This window comes from Agelaius tricolor, unplaced genomic scaffold (assembly GCF_023055355.1).
Source record: "Agelaius tricolor isolate 1412-34295 unplaced genomic scaffold, bAgeTri1.0.p SCAF_9, whole genome shotgun sequence".
Lineage (NCBI taxonomy): Eukaryota > Metazoa > Chordata > Aves > Passeriformes > Icteridae > Agelaius > Agelaius tricolor.
Window position 1 is genome coordinate 20,180,140 of NW_027269269.1, and position 19,504 is coordinate 20,199,643.

The 19,504-nt window shown below is 38.6% G+C and overlaps 1 protein-coding gene across 3 annotated transcripts in view; it reads left to right on the forward strand.

Annotated features, from left to right (window-relative positions):
- Positions 1–78: 78 nt before the first annotated feature.
- Positions 79–19,504, forward strand: part of TULP3 (TUB like protein 3) — a 32,519-nt gene continuing 13,093 nt past the window's right edge. The window contains exons 1-4 of one of the 3 annotated variants that reach the window (XM_071433029.1): positions 13,442–13,477; positions 16,908–16,972; positions 17,688–17,716; positions 18,241–18,403. In XM_071433029.1, the coding sequence (XP_071289130.1) occupies positions 17,699–17,716; positions 18,241–18,403 (181 nt within the window). In that variant the 5' untranslated portion in view covers positions 13,442–13,477; positions 16,908–16,972; positions 17,688–17,698. Of the gene's footprint in view, positions 235–13,425; positions 13,478–16,907; positions 17,717–18,240; positions 18,404–19,504 lie in introns of those variants that run through there. The other 2 variants (XM_071433027.1, XM_071433028.1) reach the window with 2 other exon arrangements.

The window sequence follows — 19,504 nt, forward strand, 5'->3', positions numbered from 1 at the left end:
CCTGGCGGAGGCGGCAGGCGCCTCCCGAACGCAGCCACGGAGGCGGCCCTTGCGTTCCGCCGCGCGTGCGCGGCGCCGCGGCCAATCGGCGGGCGGCGTGCTCGCGTCCTGGCCAATGGCGACGCGCCTCAGTGCCGCGCGCCGTTGCTAAGGGCAGCGGCTGGCGGGGGCCCATAGCAACGGCGGGGCCGCGATGGACGGAGCGGGGGGAGCCGGCGGGCCCGCCGCCCACAGGTGAGCGGGGCTGGGGCGGCGGCGGCGGCGTCCCTAGGGCCCAACAGGCCTGGGCGGGAGCTGCATCGCGTGGCAGCAGCGCCCGGTGCTGGGCTGAGCGGCCGCAGCGGGGCCCGGGCGGGCGGAGCCGCAGGGCAGCGGCCACGCGGGCCGGCGCTGCCCCGGTAACACCCGCGTCCCGCTGGCGGGCGACAGCCGTGCCGCTGTTTTATGTGCGGGTGTGTTTTATGTGCTTCACTTTACAACGTTGGTGTGCATCGTCTGAATACTTGTAGATTAAACAGGTTTCGTGGTGTCTCGGTGCACTCTTGGTTTCTGGGCGCTGCTGTGAAGCGTTTTCGCGGTGTTCTTCAGCCCCTCTGCTCCTCCTGATGAAGCCCTCTGGGTATTTAGTATCACTCAGGTTGTGCCTTTGCAAGGAAAAAAGGAGAGATAACTGAAATGAACTCAACATATATAAGAGGAAAAACAGCTGTGGGCTATGGAGAAGCGGTTTTGGGAAGACTTTATGGTTGTGGCACTTAAAATTGAAATTATTTGAAATTAAATGTGAGTGTACTGGCAAGCAGAGAAAACAGGTTTTGGCAGAATTGGTGTCATTGCAAAAAAAAACCCAGGAAAATCTATCTTTGTGCCTCTGTTTGGATAGGAAAAAGTAAAGCAAGTAAAGAGAGAAACCTAAACTTTGGGTAGTGAAATGATAATGGACACAGTGTAGAAGAGAAACAGTATTTTTTTATTACATACATTGTTACATTTGGTAATTTAAGGGGGATGAAAAGCAACAGTGCAGTTAGAAAGGCTCCTGTAACTGCTTAGATCCACCAAATATGCTATGGAACATTAGATTACCTTTTTATGCAGGCTTGCAAGGCCTCGTGTTGTCTAGCCGTTCTGGAAACAATTTTTTAGGAAATGGTGTCCAGATATGTGTAAATTTCCCTGCACAGTAGATGTTTTAAGTTTGACAGAGTTGACTCTACAGGAAATAATTCTGCTCTTCTGATAACAGTTCTATTGGCACGATTTCTTTCTGCTAAGAAACTTGTCTCATGTGCTTTTATGCGTGCCCTCCAGAAAAAGGCTAACAATAATGGCAGTTCATGGGATAACTGCTTCCCTCCCATCCCAGTTTATTAAAGAAACATCCATTTCTTTGGCTTTCTTAGGTCCCCATGGTTAAGGTAAGAAAACTAGAATACATGAGCCTAAAGAAAAGTACATAGTTTTAAAATAGATCTGTAAGGCTTGTTATTTTTAGAGGTGTTTATTTTTCTGGAACGTTCATCAGCATTGGAATAAATTTGAGGAAGACAAATGTCTGTATTCTTAGGAAGGTTCTTCTTTTTCTGAGACAAAAATAGTAAAATTATCCAGAAGTTGTTAATCTGGTTACTAGAATTCTTGTTTGCTAAAATAATTGTCAGTTGTCCAAACAGTGGATTTTATGGAAAAGGTAAATGTGATACATAATAACTGTCACTTCATGGCAATGAAGATACTACAGGTAAAGCTTAACAAATCTGTACCTAAAAACTGGTTGGCAGCTTTTTTTTTTTCCATTTTTCCCCCCAGGGGTGGAATGCCTTTACTGTTGAGCAATGTAAAAAATACACATGAAGGTATTGGAAGTATTTTATATGATGGACAGAGTAGGACATTACCAGTCAAAAATTAATTATATTTTTTTGTATATGTATTGTGGGATACATGATGATGGATAGACAGCAGAGATCTTGGATTTAGGCCATCTACAGGCTGTCACTTGCAAATGCTGTGTTGTGTTAGACTTTCTTCCACTGGAACTGGCTGCAACTGGAATTACTCAACTTCATTTTCAAGTTTGGCTTTCAGGTAAACATGGCACAACTGTCTTAGTGCTTTAGAAAATTATAAGCTTGATGTTGCTGTGTCATGGTCTTGGTAAGTGCTAGACCTTCTCTCTTATTTGGGAAAGTCCATTTGGAGACTTACCATGAAATTACTAGTGTAGAAACATTCAGGTAAAAGTAATTCTAATTTATTGTAGGCTTTAAAAATATTGTGAAGGAAATTTATTTCTTATGGTAGTATGTGTTTTAGAATCTTTGGGACCAATGGACTTTGCCCTTTTGCACACTAATCACACAGTGTACAGGAATATTTAGAGCTTCCCACATGCTGCATTCCAAATATGGTTCAGCTTCTGATTTGCAGATGTCATGTAAGAAGAACAGAATTTTCAAGGGGCAAAAATCTTGACTGAGTCCACAGAGACTACAAAACTGGATGTCAGCTACAGCAGTCCTGCCCTCATTTGGATGCTTCCTTGGGGTCCAGCCATACATCAGTTAGTGGCTTTCAGTTTGTGAACTCTGGGATATTTCCTCAGTGTCTCCCAAAGTTAATGAAGAAAAACAACCTGTTGCCAATAAGCTCAATTTTCAGAACATTAGGAGCTCACAGATTAAGAGAAGTTGAAGACTTCAGAAGTGGTACTGTTGTCTGGCCAAAAGCCCTTTCCACTTTAGAAAAACTTGAGTGTAGTTGAGGTTGTCAGGAATCTCTGTGCCTGCTGGACTTGAGTACTTTGTGCACCGTAATTTTGAGGAGAAAAAAGACAAAATACTTCGCTAATTATTTTAGCTAGACTTGTAAACCAGAGAAGACAGGTAAGTTTAAAATTCCTTTTAAAAGCCTCTCAGCATCTCTGAAATAAAATATCCAAGGACTCTCTGTTAGTCCTTGGATATTTTTAGTTAGCCACCAGTGACCTTAAAATTAACAAGCAACATTTGTTAGATTCCAGGACTTACAATTCTGTAAATCTTATCCTTAGATGAAAGAGAATTGGCTTAATATTCTGTTTACTTCACCTTTTGCAGCTCTAAACATTATAATGAAGAAATCGCTCTGAAGTGAGATAAACCTGTAAATATTTTATAAGTGTGGTTGATATGTACTCCTTGGAGTACAGATTCAACTGAAAAGAAAACCTTTTGGAATTTGATGCTGCTGCTGTTAATGTGAATGAAGGAGTCACCTCACTTCTTATGATGTAGACAGCAGTGGCAAGAGAGAAAAGGCAATGTGTGACTAAAATTTCGGAATACAATTTGAGACTCACTTAGTAACAGCAATTGCAAGGAGGTATCCTGAATTTGAACCTTGTTTGAATTCTCTTTAATTTCTAGTTAGTTCTTTTCCCATCTCCTACCAGCTAGAACTTAGGTTACTGTTGACCCATTTTTTTTAGAGAGAGCCATTACTTTTCTCTTCTGCTTTTTTTTTTTTTTTAATCACTGTGTGACATTTGTAGGAGGGAAAAATGCGCTGACTTAACATAATTATGGCTTTGTATATGTGAAAACTTTCTGCAAGCAGACTTGCTCTGGGATGGCTCCAGACTCTTGTTTTGTTGCTGAGGCACAGCTGAGTGATCTCCAAAATAAAACTGTGTTGTAATTGGGTCATGGGATGACTCTTCTAAGTGGATTTGCTGATATGCCTGGAGATGTTGCCTTGGACCACTGCAAGAACATTTACGCCAACTCTTGGTGCTCTTTAAAACATGCTTTGTGGGACGTTTGAACTCCTAAACTGTCTGTGTTCTTGCTGTAGGAGTCTGGGTGCTTCTACATTCCTTTCTGACTTTGCATTCTTATGTGATATCTGAGGCAAAAAGAGCAAGAACTAAAATCTAGCAGTGATATCTTGCCAAGTCACCTAGTTGGAGATCAAAATGACATTTCACTGTTTCTGTCTCTATAATGGCTTTCCCTTTCAATTTTTCTAAAATAAAAAAAAAAAAAATCTGGACTGAGAATAAAGGTCTACAGTCAGTTCAGAAAATTTCATGTTCCTTTCCCTATTTTTAGTTTGAAATACTATTACACAAGTACAATTCATCTTGTCAAGTGTGATGCACTTGTTTTCAGGGAACTTTGAGTTTTGTTACCTGGTCTGGGTTAAGCATCGCACATGCTATTTAACTGCTGCCTTTGTTGCTAGGAGAGAATAATGGCTGCTCTCCATTTCACTGGCTTCCTCTTGTAATGGGGTACAGCGTCAACAGAAGTGACAGGCAAGGTTTAATAATTCACAAACAGAAGATCACAAGAGACAGAATTCCAACCCCCTGGGGATCTTGCTTTCCTCTTTCCTTAGGCAGAGGTGTTTCTATAAGTGAAATGACCATGAGGATTCGAAGCAAGTAGTTGTGAGGACATTAAATAGAAAGGTGAAGTTCTGCTTGTGGAATAAATTTCTCTTTTTTTTTTTTCCTTAACAGAAACCTAAGTTTCATTAGGTTCAACTGACTAAACCTGAAGCATAGTGCTCTGCATTTGTAGTGGTGGTTAGGAGCTGAAAAGTCCTGAGTCATGGAGTCACCAGCTGTGAACTCCTGGAGGAATATGCCTGACAGGAGGTTCCTTGTTTCCCTGTTCTTGTAAGAATTATAATAAAAACCCAGTTGAAACCCCCTGTTTGGCTACACACTTAAAATATAAGTTTATGTGCGTATTCTTATGACTGTGTTTTTTGTGCCACCCTCCCAGCATTATGATGGCTTTGATGGTTAATGGCTTGTGTGGATTTCTGGCTTCTCTTGGCCTTCCTTCCAGGAGAAGAGTACTTCTTCTGCTTTAGGTTTGCAGAAATTAATTTATTTGGGACTTGTGGCTAAGGAAAACAAGAATCTCCTTTCTGTTCCCCTGATGTAGTATAGCAGAGAATGACACAGGCTTTTGTTTGCACTCTTCTTTATAGTCCAAATAGAAGTCATACTAGCTTCTGTCCAGAGAGTGCTGATTCATTTTCCTTGCTCTGTTCCTTTGTTCCAAGTAAGAGGAGCTTATCTTTGGTACTTGATAAGTCACTTTTTGAATGGTGTGTAAAACACTAAGCAATACAGTAGTCAAAATAGTTCTGTGCTCAATATGTAATCTTTTCATCATGCTTTTATTCCTGTTGCACTTTCTTGCAACAACCTGTATTTTTTATTGACATCTAGTTTGTGCTCTCACATTTGAGATCTAAACTTGTAACCTCTGGAACCCAACCAGACAATCACAGAGGATGGAAGGGGCTTCTTGAGATGATCTGGAGCAACCCTGCTGCTTAAGCAGGGTTAGCTGGAGCAGATTGCACAGAATGATGTCCAGTTGGGTTTTGAATATTTCCAAAGATGGAGACTACAATCTTCCTGAGAAACCTATTCCAATATTTGACCACTTTGTCTGGAAAATTTTTTCTTGATATTGAGTAGAATTTCATGTGCTTTAGTTTGTATCCATTGCCTCTTGTCCTGTCAGTAGGCACTGCTGGCTTTATTTGCTTTACACCCTTCCATCAAGGTATTTCTACACATGGATAAGTTACCTCCTGAGTCTTCACTTCTCCGGGCCCAGTTCTCTCAGCCTCACCTCATGTAAAACACACTCTGGTTCCTTAAGCACCTTTGTGGCCCTTTGCTGGTTATGTCCATCTCTTGTTCCCAGAAGCCCAGAACTGGATGCAGCATCTCGTGTGCGGCTTCACCAGCAGAGGGGTGGTGTCACTCCGTCAGCCTGCTGGCAGCGCTTTCCCTATCGCAGCCCAGGATGCTTTGCCTTGAGAGACTGAATGGCTGGCTCGTGATAAACTTGTTGTCCACCAAAACAATATTAATCAATTTCTGAAAAACGAATCTCAACAAACAGCATAAGCTTCATTCTTTGTTTAACCATAATTCAGCTTTTTTCCTATGGTACTTTCATTTCCCAATATTCTGTTACTTCACCTTATTGGGGGTGTGTTTGTGTTGGTGTGTAATAGTGGAGAGAATATTCCACTGCACTTCTGAGATGATAATTTTATACTGGGGTTTTGTGCTTCCACAGATAGCATTTTGAAACTGAAGGCAGGTGTGATCTTTGAGTGGTCATTTTACTTTGCCTGCACAGTTTCATTTTACCTTACAACATCACTGGAACAGGTACTGTAAAGAAAACAGAAGCTTGGGTCTCCTATACTGATAAATCCTTTTTTCTCCATTGACCTGGGTGTGGTCAGTCAGTCCTAAACTGCATCATTATTTACCTAGTTACATTTGGCATGTGAGCAATCACCCCAAAATGGATGCAAGTATGGAAAATTTAGTGCTGCAAGGATAGGCTTGCATTAAATTCACTCCTTTTGTGGGTTTAGCCAACAAAAATAATTATTAACCTGTTAACATTTTATAGCAAATAATGTTTGTAGCATGTACTCCTCAGATTAATTTTTGCTTGAATTCCTTCAGCACAGTATTCCTGTTGCTATGAGTTGTCGGGGCAGCTGTTTTGCCACAATAGGTGAAATGTATCCATGTCCATATAGATACATGCAAAGAATATACATATATTCTTCAGAGCACCAGCCTTTTCAGGTTTGGTTTGTTTTGGGGTTTGTTGTTTTTTGTTTGTTTGCTTGGTTTTTTTTGAAGGGGGTGTTTAGTGGGGAAGGGCAGATGATGGATGTTTTGATTTGGGTGTTCTTGACATGCTTCTGATCTGTGTGGCTTTAAAGAAAAACACCTGATAATTTCACATTAAAATTCCGTTTTTAAGCCCGCAGGTAGATAAAAGCAGTGCTTTTAAAGGATTAGCTTGCTGGTTTGTTTCTTTAGGATATTTTTTAAGTTGTAAATTGGCCTTTAAATTGTAAATTGTTCAGATAGTTGGTACAAGTTATTGGCAGGATTATGTAGTGGATTCAGGTATAGTTTGAAATGAAGTAGGACATGAAGATTTCAATGCTTGTCTCTAGTTGCTCCCTTAATCCATGCTAGTCTGGCAGTTGAGTTTATTGTTCTTATTGGTTCATTTTATACTTATTTTCAAATATTCAGAGATAAATCTTATTCAATCTGTATTATGTGGGACAGAATTTCTATACTGAAGCAAATCCAAGACAGTAGTTTATTTACTCATTCAGAATTGCTTCCAAAATTAGGTGTTCACTCTTTCTATGTCATTGTTCTCATAACATATTCAGTAGGTGAAAAACTTTTTAAACAAATTTTGTGATCCCTTTCTCAAAAAAGTATTCTATTGGCATTAATGTTTTTGAGGTGCAGAGGGATCAAAGGTCAAACTGATTTTAACTGATTTCTGTGAAAAAGGCAGATGCACTAAAACTTGCCTTTATTGAAGCATCACCTGCTTAAAAATAATTTAATGAAATGTTGATGCAACTTCAGCAGTGTCACTTAGAAAGAAGTGTGGCATTTTATGGCTGATTTGCAGCAGATCAGTTTACTTTGGAAGACTTACTGCTTATTAATTATCAAGGGAAGAATATCCTGTGTTTGCCAAAAAACCCACTCTCTTGCCTTGGGGAAGGCAGAAAAACTTGGTAACCTTCACTGCTGTGGATGGTATGCTATGCATTTTCCCTAAAATGTGTGGTTACATCTGTGTCAGAACTCCACCCTTTTGTGGATTGGAAGGTGCATTACAGATAAATTTTGCTCCTCAAACAGTTTCCAGAGAAATATTGCAATTTTTGTTTGGAAGCTATCTTTTGAAAGATAAGAATCCTTCTTCAACTAATATTTTTTCTACAGCTTCAGTTTTCTTTCATAGCTGTAGTTCAGATGAGAATAATCCCCAGGAAAGTTTATTGGAGGGTTAAGAGTCAAAATACTTTCACACGAGCTGACTCAACATTTCTTACTGAAGTTGCTTTTACTTGCACTTCTACAGCTAAAAATAAAATCCAGTGGATGAAGATGTGGGCAACAAGCCACATTCTTCTCATCCCCTGATTTTTAAGGTCTGGGAGTATTGCTCAGAGACATAACTGCTGTTGCCACATTAATAAACTGTCCTGCAAAGGAAAAAGAAATTGTGTGAGTTTTGTAAGACTCTTGATGGAAGCAGTCCTGTGTAGAGTGAGAAATGGAACCCAAGATATTGGGAAAGTGTGAAGATTTGTGGATGAAAATGGTGTTATTGTGCCTTTGAACTCCTTTAAAAGGAGTAATGCAAACAACTGAAAATTTAAGGATCTTGATTATTAATATATAGGTTCATATTCCCACTGGTATCTAAAGATTGTGTTTATTGAAAGGATTTCTATGTCAGACTGATACAAAAATGTCAAGCTTGTTTGTAACAAGGCACAGTAAATTCAAAATCCAGCTCTCTTTAAAATGATCTGGTAGTTTCTGCTGGACACTTTCCCTGAATCTCTCCGCCAAACTATGGACTATCTGAAACTTTAATAACTTTCCTAGAGCTGTGCACAAATAGGTAGTAATTCCTCAGTTTTTCTCACCAAGAATTGAGTGCAGGTACAGTGCTGGTATGTGCTGTAAAGATACTTGGGACAAAACAAGCTGTGTTTCCTTCTCTTGGGTCAGATTTTCATTTAAGGTTGGAGTGGGGTTTGCTTCTATCAGCTAGTCTGACCTTCCTCCTAAAAGAGGCAGCCAACAGTACTTTTTTCTTTACTAAACCTTTAACTACTTGAACTCCAGGATAGATTTAGCTCACTGGGAAGCCCTTAAATCTGCAAGTCCTTGCTGCATTATTTGTTTAGAAGAAGAAACTGAGTACAGTATTTCTTTAGGGGAATATGAGAAATGTACATTTTGTTGAATGCAGGGAAAGGTATGATGGTGTTTTCCTTTGTTTAACATATTTCAAATATGTCTTTCCAGTAAGTTCTCAGTCATGTAGAACATTTTGTCTCTACAGGGCGCTCTTTCCTGTTGCTTTTCTCTGCTTATTGCCTCTCATTCACAACTGCAGCCAGTCAATTCCTTTCAAAACTAGTCCATAATCCATGATAAAGACAACCTTCTTTTTTTTTTCTTTTTGCCTCCTTTTAACTTCAACAGTCAGTATATAAAGGGGATTTAATTGAAATAACTTGAAAGAAGAATGCTTAGCTCTCCCATCTGGGATAACCACACATGAAATAGGAGGTAAACCATAGCCTTAGTCAATAGCAACTTCTGGCATAACAACATTCAAGCTTGATAAAACCTGTTGTTTTCTATTGAAAATTCACAGCTCCATTATCCTAATGGTTAATTAGTCACAGTGTCAAATAAAAAACTTATTTGCAACCTGAATTTGTTTAGCTTCAATTATTTATGTCTGGATTTTATTGTCTTCTCTCTCATCAATGTCATGTGTACCCTCGAATCCATGGAATACAGTGGAGCGTATTGAATTTCTCTTGAATAAACTGTAGGATGCATCGAAATCTTACTAAGAGGTGCACTTTCCAGTCCTTGGTCAATTTGTTCAGCTTTCTGCTGAGCTCTCTTTGATTCTTCAGTCCTTTCTCTTATGTGCACCTTGGATAGAATGGAAGAACATTTTCAGTCTGGTGGATTGCTTTTATTTTCTACATTCTGCTTTGATATCAGGATTTTTCATTTTTCTCAGAGTTGGATTATACTGTATGTCTGTGTTTGGCTGATTCAATGGTAATTATTGCCAAGTGCTTAGAACATAAGTATTTTGGTGGTTTTTTTTTTTCCCCAAGTACAGCATACTCAGGAGCACAGACAAGCTGTAATGAAAACAGGAGTGTTACCTCTGCTTATCCACAGTTTGTAATGCCAGAATTTCAGCGTTATTGAAAAATATGTCCATTCTGAAAGAACTGTCAATAGATGTAGTGTTCCTTTTTTACAGAAAGGAAAATAAATTGCACAAAAAGGAAGCTTCAGTTGCATACATGAATATCGGTTAAATAATTTGTGAGTTTGTCCTCATTGTGGTTGTTTGTTATTCTGAAAATGGTTAGGAAAGACCAAATCGATTTATAATAAATTTGTTGCATATTCCTATTGCAACACTTTAATTTCTGATTATGAAATGAAAACCAGGCTGATTCTGATTTCAGCAGGAATTTGAGATGCTACCAGTTAAAATAAAACTTTTTGCTCCATGTTAATCTGTGTCAAATCTGTGAACCCCTTTGCATCTTGCCATCTTCTTCCATGTTTTATTAAATATTATTTAAGGTGCTTTCCCACTCTTTATTATTCTGTATCCTGCACTATCATTAGTCTTTCCTTGTATGTTCTGTTCTGGGTAATCTTTCCTTTCTCTGTGGCACATGTCTGTTACCTGTCATGCAGCTTCAGAAGGATTGCAGCTGGATTCTGGTAAACGTAGCAGTGGTGTCTGTGGCAGGATCTCATGTAGGCTGCTGTGCTGCAGTGGCTGGGGAGAGGACATTGATACAAACAACTTGAAAATTTTCAGCTCTTATTTATCAAGGGTAAATGGGCAACTGGTTTGGTGGTCAGGATTTTTCTCTGTTTCTAACTGGGGTGTTGTAGCTATGAAAATTCTGCTTATTTTTCCTGGTTCTGATGGATATATAATTTTTCTTATTGCACATAAACCCTTCAAGCAGAAAAGCAAAGCAAAGGGCACAGTGCTTTGGTATGGGCATATCTGAGAGAGCACTGATCTGTGTTGTTAGTCCAGCTGAAGGAGGATTCCTGCTTGAAGCCTGCAGCTGGATTAGCACACCACTTACATTCCTTAGTGATGAGCTGTGGGAGTGACTCTGGCACGGCGTTTTCCTGTTAAAGTTTGTAATAACACCAACTCTGCTGTGTGTGGGGCGGGGGGGGGTAGAAAAAGGCTTGAAGTGTGGGAATATCTTTTTTGACTGGTTATGTTTTCATAATGAGTTCGAGAAGAATAGTTGCAGGAGCAGTTAAAAAAAATTAGTGTGAAAAGGGTGTTTTTAAGCTAGTTTTTATAGTGCTACATTGCTCATTACTTTATTTTACTGTTTGTGTGAAACCTTGCACTTTAAAATGGCAAGCATTGATGGTTGCTTTCATTTTGTTTTGCATGCAACTCAGCAATTTTGGTCTGTGTTTTAAAGTAAATTGTAAGAAAACACTTTGCTATCTTTTTCCTTTATCAAGACCTGTGACCTGTTTCCTTTATCAAGACCTTTATGTTCAAGCATCAATTAAGTGGCCAGAGTTGAGGCACTGTGTAGTCTGTGTTGTGCTCCTGTTACATAATGTAACTTTATTTTAGTCTAGGTAGAAAATAATTTAACATACAAAGTAAATAATTTGCACTGAAAATTTCCACAGGGTATATATGTGAGTCCTGCTATTTTAGCACTTCGTAATTTTCCAGGTAGAAAGGAAACCTTGTAAACTTATTTCCTAAAGTGGTAGTGTTTATTTCTTCTGATTTTTTTAAAGAAGAGACTCAAATTGTTTGGGGATACATTTTCTGCTAGGAAAAGCAACAAAACCACAGATAGCAGCTTGTGCCTACACAGGACACCTTTGTGTCCATCAGAACGTGTCTGTAAGTCTGCTGTTGATCACAGGTATGTAGATTGCTTTATAACAAACTCTCAACTGCAGCTAACAAATGTCATCAAGTTCTTAAGTCAGGAGGTGTTTGAGAAGAAAAGGATTATTCCCTCTCCCTTTTGTTTTTGGCGGGTTTTTTGTCATGAATATTTTAAGTAGAACTTGCAGTTGTTTTTCAGACTTTGCTAAAGATGGCCTGTTCCATCACCTGTGTTATAAATAATAAGCATGTCACCTTTCATGCTGAAGTTTCATGTGACAACTGTTGTATATTGTGCTGCACTGAGTAGATGTGCTTCTGCTTGTTTCTTTCTTAAGTTGTGGTTATTTTCAAGTGAAGATGACTGTATTACTGTAAGTGTTGCTTTGGGGATACACAGCTCTCCATCCCTATTCAAGAAAGACACTAATTTTTCCAGGCCCTCCATTCCCTTAGAATCTTAGACACTGTGTATTACAGGTCCATGTGAGGAGTAACATCAGTTTTTAGAAACAAAATGTTTTCAAGGTCTTAGACCTGTTGTGTGATACTTCAAATTCATAGAAAAAAAAAAGTATAGAAATAAGGAAAACTGTGGAATAAAAAAGTAATGGCAGTCTTAACTTGCTTTAAAATACTACTGGTTGGAAAATCAGTATTAACTTTAGAGTATACAAGTTGTTATATATGATGTGTGTATACAGAACTCTTTTTCTGCATATTTCAACCTTCCAGAGCAGGGTCTGTGTTTACTGGGGTAGTTTGTCTTTAAGGACCTTTGATTTGTCATCTGCTTGCCTGAAGCTGAGTCAAATGTGGGTTTGTTAGGGGTTAAGGGGACTCGGGCTTTTCTTCTCTCCTTAGCTCTGTGTGCTGTAATCCAATTTCCATGGCGTGTGTTTTGCAGAAACCCCAGCTCTGCTCTCTCTGTCTATCTCTGGTTTTCCTTGTTAGGGTTATATTCAGCACTGGCTGCCCGCTTGTGACTTCACATCATTGGACATTTATGGATACCTAGACCAGACAGAGAATTTCCTGTTTAAATTGAAATTGTGGCTTGCCCTACTTCTCCGCATGCTATTAATAAAATATATAATGTTTGTCTGTTTCCCACATTAAGTACCTTCTTCCTGATGCTTTCTTACTTCCAGAGAGGTCTTTGTCAAAACTGTTTTGAAGGAAAGAGCACAACTGTGGTCAGCAGAGTATGTGCTTAATAGTCAATTAACATTTCCCCTTTGTGGGGTTAACTGCTTTAAATTGCATTTTATGGAATAATTCACTATCATACAAAAGGAAATAGGAAGTCTATATGGAACACAAGTTGGAACAAAAAATCAGAGTTATCTATAAAATACTGAAATACGGAAATAATTATTTTTTTACCTTTAGGAATTAATGTCAGATGTTGCAAACACAGATTCTCTCAGGTATTAACTGTAGTTAACTGAACATCTGGCAGGAAGAGAAAATGATGTAGGTTTGACTCCAAGACAAAACTGAATTCTTTTGGAATTGGGTATCCAATGAAGGAGCAGGGACTTTACTGAATTGATCTGAACTGTGTTAAGCCTTCAGGTGTAAACTGTCTCCTAGCCCCACCTCAATAGAGGTTTGTAATCCGTCTGCCAGTAATGAAGCCTTTGGTGCTTTCAAAATCTTTCCAGAAAGGCTTAGTAAGGGGACTAAAACAGAGTTCAGTCTTATTTATGACAGAATATGGTGTTTTATTTTTAGTACCTTGTGACTTGGTCTTCATGTGTGATGGAAGTCATGTCTAACAGTCAGTTTTAAGTCTTGATGATGAAGTTGTTAACTGAAAATATCCTATGTTCTTGTAATGTGAACTGTTTAATAGCAATAATTAATTGATTTGTTTATTTTGCTTTTCCAGCATCTTTGAGGATGAAAGCATGAAACTACGACAGCTGAAACTGCAGAATCAGGTAAATGATAGTGCTGAAGCTGGTAAAGATAAATACAGAAAATCAAACAGCCCTCTAAAGACTTGAGAAATGGGGGTGAAGTGCTAAAAATGGTTGGTCTAATGAACTTCAAAGATTTTCATGGTTTTCGTTAGTTCAAGTCAACCTTTCCATGGCTTGTAGATTTGGTGTGTTTGATTAATTTATTTTTCATGTGTTCTCTTATTTAATTGGGATTGGATCACTAGAAAGCAGGAATAAATCAAAAGATGGGAAGACTGCAGGGAATTATCCATTTTAGGCATCAAAGGAATGGTTTCACTGACCTCTAGAACAATCTCTTTAACACTGCTGTTGAAAAGGATTTCCAGCCTCTTTTGACCTTTTTTTGTTTCCTACAATGAAAATATTTACAGCCAAGCATGGGTCAATTATTAGGATATTGGTCTCAGTTTCTGAAGTACCATATTCTTCAAAGCAATGAAGTATCCATCCTTAATATTCTTTCTCTGTGAAATTTCAAATGCTTGTAAATAGATTAGACAATGTGAGACTCATGATTCTCTAGCTGGCCATTTCACATGGACCACAGATCACTGTCTTGCATTAAACTCATCTTGTTTAAATTAAATTATGGTTTTTAGGAAGGCATTTTCTCAGCTAGCATCTTTAAGTCCAGACAATACGGTCTTCAGGGAACTGTTGCAGTGGGTAATAATCCTCTTTACCAGAACCTGGTCATTATTTGTAGTCTGAGTTTGCTAGGCTTTGACTTCAGGCACTGAATTTATTATCAACATTATTGGGTCTATATAGGCATTTATCTAAAACACTTCAGAGTCAAGAGGTAAAATTTATCTTTGGTCATATTTGTGGAAGCTACAGTAGTCCTTTATCTGTACTGTAGACTATCAAATGACACTTGTTTGAAAACAAACAATTTATTTAAAAATAGAATTAATTTAAATAAATTATAAAAGAGCATTTAGTGTCAAATGCCATGTGGTAAGAAATTCCAAAACTAAGGGTGATCTGACTGCTTGGTGATGAACCTCAGGGTCTGGTTTAGTACTGGTCTTGGGTCATAAGCTGGTAATAATCACTGTCTCCTAGTGCTGGGTACTGTGATTTGCTTAGTGTCAGGCCTTGCCATGGGGATGCATGGCTATTCCTCCAAAAACGCCAGCTGGGCTGGGTGGAATTCCCTCAGAGCAGCTGTCAGTTGCACCATGAAGAAGTCAGTTTAAATAATTTGTTTCCTTTCGCAAATTTGTTTCCATCTTTCTTGGATTTGGTTGAGATTGCAATCATCTGCAAAAGAAACATCTAGAAAATGTTACTAAATATATTTTAACTCCTTGCCCTTTGCAAATGAGATTTCTTGAGAAGTGCTGACAATCTCTAATTTAGGATTTTAGAATTAGGGTTTGGATATTAATTTTAAGGTTTCCTTTTACATGAATAGTACTGTGCCTTCTGAAGAAACAGATGTCAATAGGAGATCACTACCAAATATGATGGACTCACTGCTGGTTGTAGCTGATGCCTTGCTTAATTTGTCATAAACAATTATAGGAATTGAAATTTTAAAAATGCAAAATGTTTTAATCCAGCAGGATCATATATAGAATCTCTGGTCATACAGAGAATCTGGAATAAGCCATAGCAGAGCCATGCCTGTCCATCCATCTTTATGATGGGTTTGGAAACCCTGTAATTGCAGTAAAATATTATGTATAATAGTGCATGACATCAAGTTTCATCTGTGGGCCAGCTCTGCCTGCCAGGATGCTTTTTTCTCCTGGACTACTGCCTTTTCCTTGAGGCAAGAGGGTGTGGTTGCTCAGGCAGTGCTTATTTCCTCATTAGTAGAAGGTTTTTGAGTTTTCTCAGGCGCCTGCAGCTCCGAGTGCAATGCTGCCATCTCCCTGTGCAGCGGGAGCACGAAGCCTGGCGTGTTTCTGAATGCACCTGGGGTGGCGCGTTGCTCTTGACATGGAGTTTCACTGATGCCATCATCGCTGCCATTGTCACTGCTGCCCCAGCATGAGCTAAGGGGCAGTTGGAAGAGGAGAGGATGTTCCCTAACCAGGATCCATCCTGCATAGCCTGCTAGGCTTAGGACTGTACCAACTAATAAGCATCACAGGATTGCACCTTCAAGGCTGGAGTGGTTGGAACTTTCCTGTATATCAGCCTCCTGCCATCACAGCTGGAGAAAGAAAATACTAAACTAGTTACCTTAATAATACACTAGATATTCTTATGTGACTTCTTTGAAGATCATTTGAACAGGAGCTGGTGATTTGTGATCCTCTAGTCATCCTACACTCTGATATTATGGTTTTCTAAGGTGTTTCTGCAAGTATTTAATGCATGGAGCACACAAAACCCCAAGCAAATAATGATAATTAGTGTTTGTTATTTATTTGATGGGTTTTGTGTTCTGCTGTCCTGTTCATGAAGTATCTACATTTTATGTAGTGATATTAAATGGATTTTTACTGTAACACAGAGCTGGAGGAAAAGGCTAATTAGCAGACAAAATGAAACAAAATACCCGTTTCCTTTTTCTACTTCCTGAGTGGAATACAGCCGGGAATACCTCGTACTGAAGGGCAGGCTGCTCTGCCACCGTATGGAGAGAAAATGAACTACTGTTTGCTGTCCTGACAGTGGACTTGCACATATTTTTTCCATCTCAGTATGCAAAGTGGTAAAGAGAAGCCTTTTAAAAAAAATTAGTCACTATCAAGTTTTGTCACTTTGGTTTTCCTGTGGTTCTTGCAAGAAAGGAAGATCAGTCACATCTATCAGCAGTAAACTGTTTTAATATAAGCTGATCCTATTGGATTGGCGAGTCCAAGAAACTCTTTGATGTAGCACAGTGTATAAGAATAATAATTAAAATTTAGACTGGTGAGCAGTGAAATGTTTAAAAAAAGCTTATCTAATAGAATAATACACTAAATAACTCTCGAAACTACTATATCTGGTGTTGATCCCAAATTCAATTTTACATTCTAACAGTAGCTGTGTGTTTTCTAATTTTCTTACTGGCTTTAGGTTGTGACTGTTTTGTGTTTTGCTGGTTTTTAGGGGTTTTGTTTTTTTTTTTCCTTGCCTGTCTACTTGTCAGGTAGAGAAGCCTTGACAACAATTTTTCTCAAATCCTTATTCTGAGTATAATGTTTTGATTGTTGTCTTTCCTCTCTTCTTTGGAGAATTATAAACTATCATGACTTTTTTAACCTTTCCTCAGCTTTAATTTAAAAAAGGAATGAGCAACACAAACCAATGTAAATTCTTCTGAAAGGTCTGACTACCTTCCTAGAAAACACATCTGTAATTAGCAATTTCTAAGAATTTGACTTTACTGCTTATTTTTCTTTTCTTATTCTTGACAAATGTTATAATCTCTTTGGAATTCTGTGTAATTTTTGCTCTGCAGGATAATCTTTGCAAATAATTCTGCAGTAACAAGCACTACCTGTCCTGCAGTCCAGTCTTCAAAGGGTAATTCTGAGTTTAAATAAAAGTAATTTTGTTTCAAGGTATTTTTTTGTTTGTTTGTTGTATTTGAGGTTTTGTATGTTTGGTTGTGGGTGGTTGGGTTTTTGGTTTTTGGGGTTTTTTTCTTTTAGATAAGTGAAAAAAACAGACAAAATAAAGAATCAAGGGCTGTGTTATGTTGGAATTCCTCAGGGAGAGGTTGCCTGAGAAACAAAACTCACTTGAGATAAAAAGACTAATAGTAGAGGGAAAAACCAACAAGAGAAAAAGAATAACGGGAGAGAATAGGGCTCCAAAAATGTCTGTGTCTCAAGTGGTTTGTGTTGTTGGTACTGATGAATTGTTTATCTGGTACTGCATCAAAACTAAAAATAATTTCATGGAGAAATGGTTTCTGTCATCAAAAACAATCTTCAGGGGTGTTCAGGTACCTAAGAGACAGCTATGGATAAACTGCATCTACTGTAAGGAGCTTGCATGTTGTTTGCATAATGGTGCAGGATATTAGAATGTGATTTTTCCTTTTTCATGCATCACCTTTGTTTTTAAGGACTAAGCAGGTCTGTCTAAAATGGCATCATGTCCCATTTTGCCTTGATTTAAGTCTAGAAGTTGTTTCTGTTCTTGAGTAGGAAATCTTAAGTATCAAATGTATATGTATCTTGGAGAAATAATGTTTCCATTTTTAGCATTTGGACTTACCAGTCTTTCCTTTCAGTCCTGAATTATATGGAAAAATTTTGCAAGGTAGGTAAAATTTCTTTTTAGTGGGTCTTTCCTATTTTAATTGCTGTTATTTATTTATTTATCTCTTCACCTTAAGTCTCTTTCTCTATCTCTCAGCATTGGTTTCTGAGAACTATTTGGTTTAAGTTTTCCCTATAAGATGATAGCTTTTGAGATAAAAAAACCTTTTCCTTTGCAAGTCCTGACTGTTTCATACTGGGTTATGGATGACTGCTGAAATTGTCTATTTGTGTTAAGGATTGCTGCAACTGAGACTGGCTGAAAGGATTTAACTGGTAGTCTCAAGATAGGTCAGAAAATAAGGAGGTGTCCATGTCAACCTCTCATGGAGAATCAAAGTCAGTATCTCACTCCAAAACCACGGTGATGTCTGTGTGTTAGATTTTTGTAAGAGCTTGCAAGAATACTTCAGGTTTATTTGACATTCTGATCAGGGACATGTCATTGCCAGTGGCTGAGCCGCGGATTCTGCCTCTCTAGATGTAGTTACTCATCTCTGTTTCCTGCTTTTCTTTATTCCACAGAGAGCCCTTCTAGAGAAGAAGCAGAGGAAGAAACGTCTCGATCCGTTGATGGTGCAGCCAAATCCTGAGGCCAAGCCACGCAGGTCAAAGCCCAAAGGGTGCGAGGAGCAGACTCCTTTAGTAGAAACTCCTACCCCTGTCCACAGTGATGTTGTTTTACATGGTAAATAATCAACCTGATTGCAGCAGGGTTCTCCAAAATCCCAGTGCATGCCTTATGTCACAGATGGGTGCTTACATTGCTGTGGTAGGGGTCAAGTGATAAGATTGATTACATACTTTTCTATATACAAAAGTTGAATTGTAGTACAGTATGGTTGAGCAATACTAAACTGCGAGAGCAAGCAAAAACTTCACCTTGATTTTTGTGACAGCTGTAAATCTTCATGTACCCTTGAGTAATCTCTCCCTTGTTTTAGGCTGGAAGAACTGTAGAAATGGGCTGGCAACTTCTATAAAGGTGGGGACATACAAATCAAAAGTAAAAAAATCTTCTAAAGCTGTAAGATAAAGAAAATAATTCAGTAGTGATTGCTTGTATGGTGTTTCCTTATGGTGTCATGGATACTCCACCTCAGGATTGCATTTGACTGGATGATAAAGTGGAGAAAGCAAACAAAAAGTGTTGTGAACACTGTGTTAGGCTCTTGATGGTTTTTACCTCATCTGTTCTTTTTTGTGGGCTTCATTGAGACAACTGAAACATGACAGGTTATAGTGGTCCACAAAGTCACAAGCACAAAATGCCATCAGGGCCAAAGGCAATGACTTGGTGGTCTCAAAACATTGCAGTAGAATAGTGACCATTATTTTAGGAGGGAAAAGAAATGCAGTAGTGAGAGCCTTAGGACTCCTATGTTACAAGGAGTTGAAAAGAGCAGCAATGAAATCCTTACATTCCAGTGGAAGTGTCAGGAAGTTGTTTATGAGAGCCAGGATCCCATCAGCCTATCAAGAATGCAATAGGAAACATTCTAAGGCTTTGAGATGTGTGCTCTTGCAGGGTGTTATAATACAAGCCTTGTATTGATAGCAAATTAATATGCACAGTAGAATTTTAAACCTCCAAACAAGGGGTGTTACCTGGTTTGAAGATCACAGTTGGAACTATGTTATGCCTTCTCTCTTGTATATTTTTCTTGTTCTTGTTCAAAGTAGTCTTTGAATATTTTTCTTGTTCTCCAGATGCCTTTCAGGATCATAGGATGGGAAGGAAAGTGGTGGTATTTGTGGTAGCATTTATATGTCTAAAATCAGTAAAATC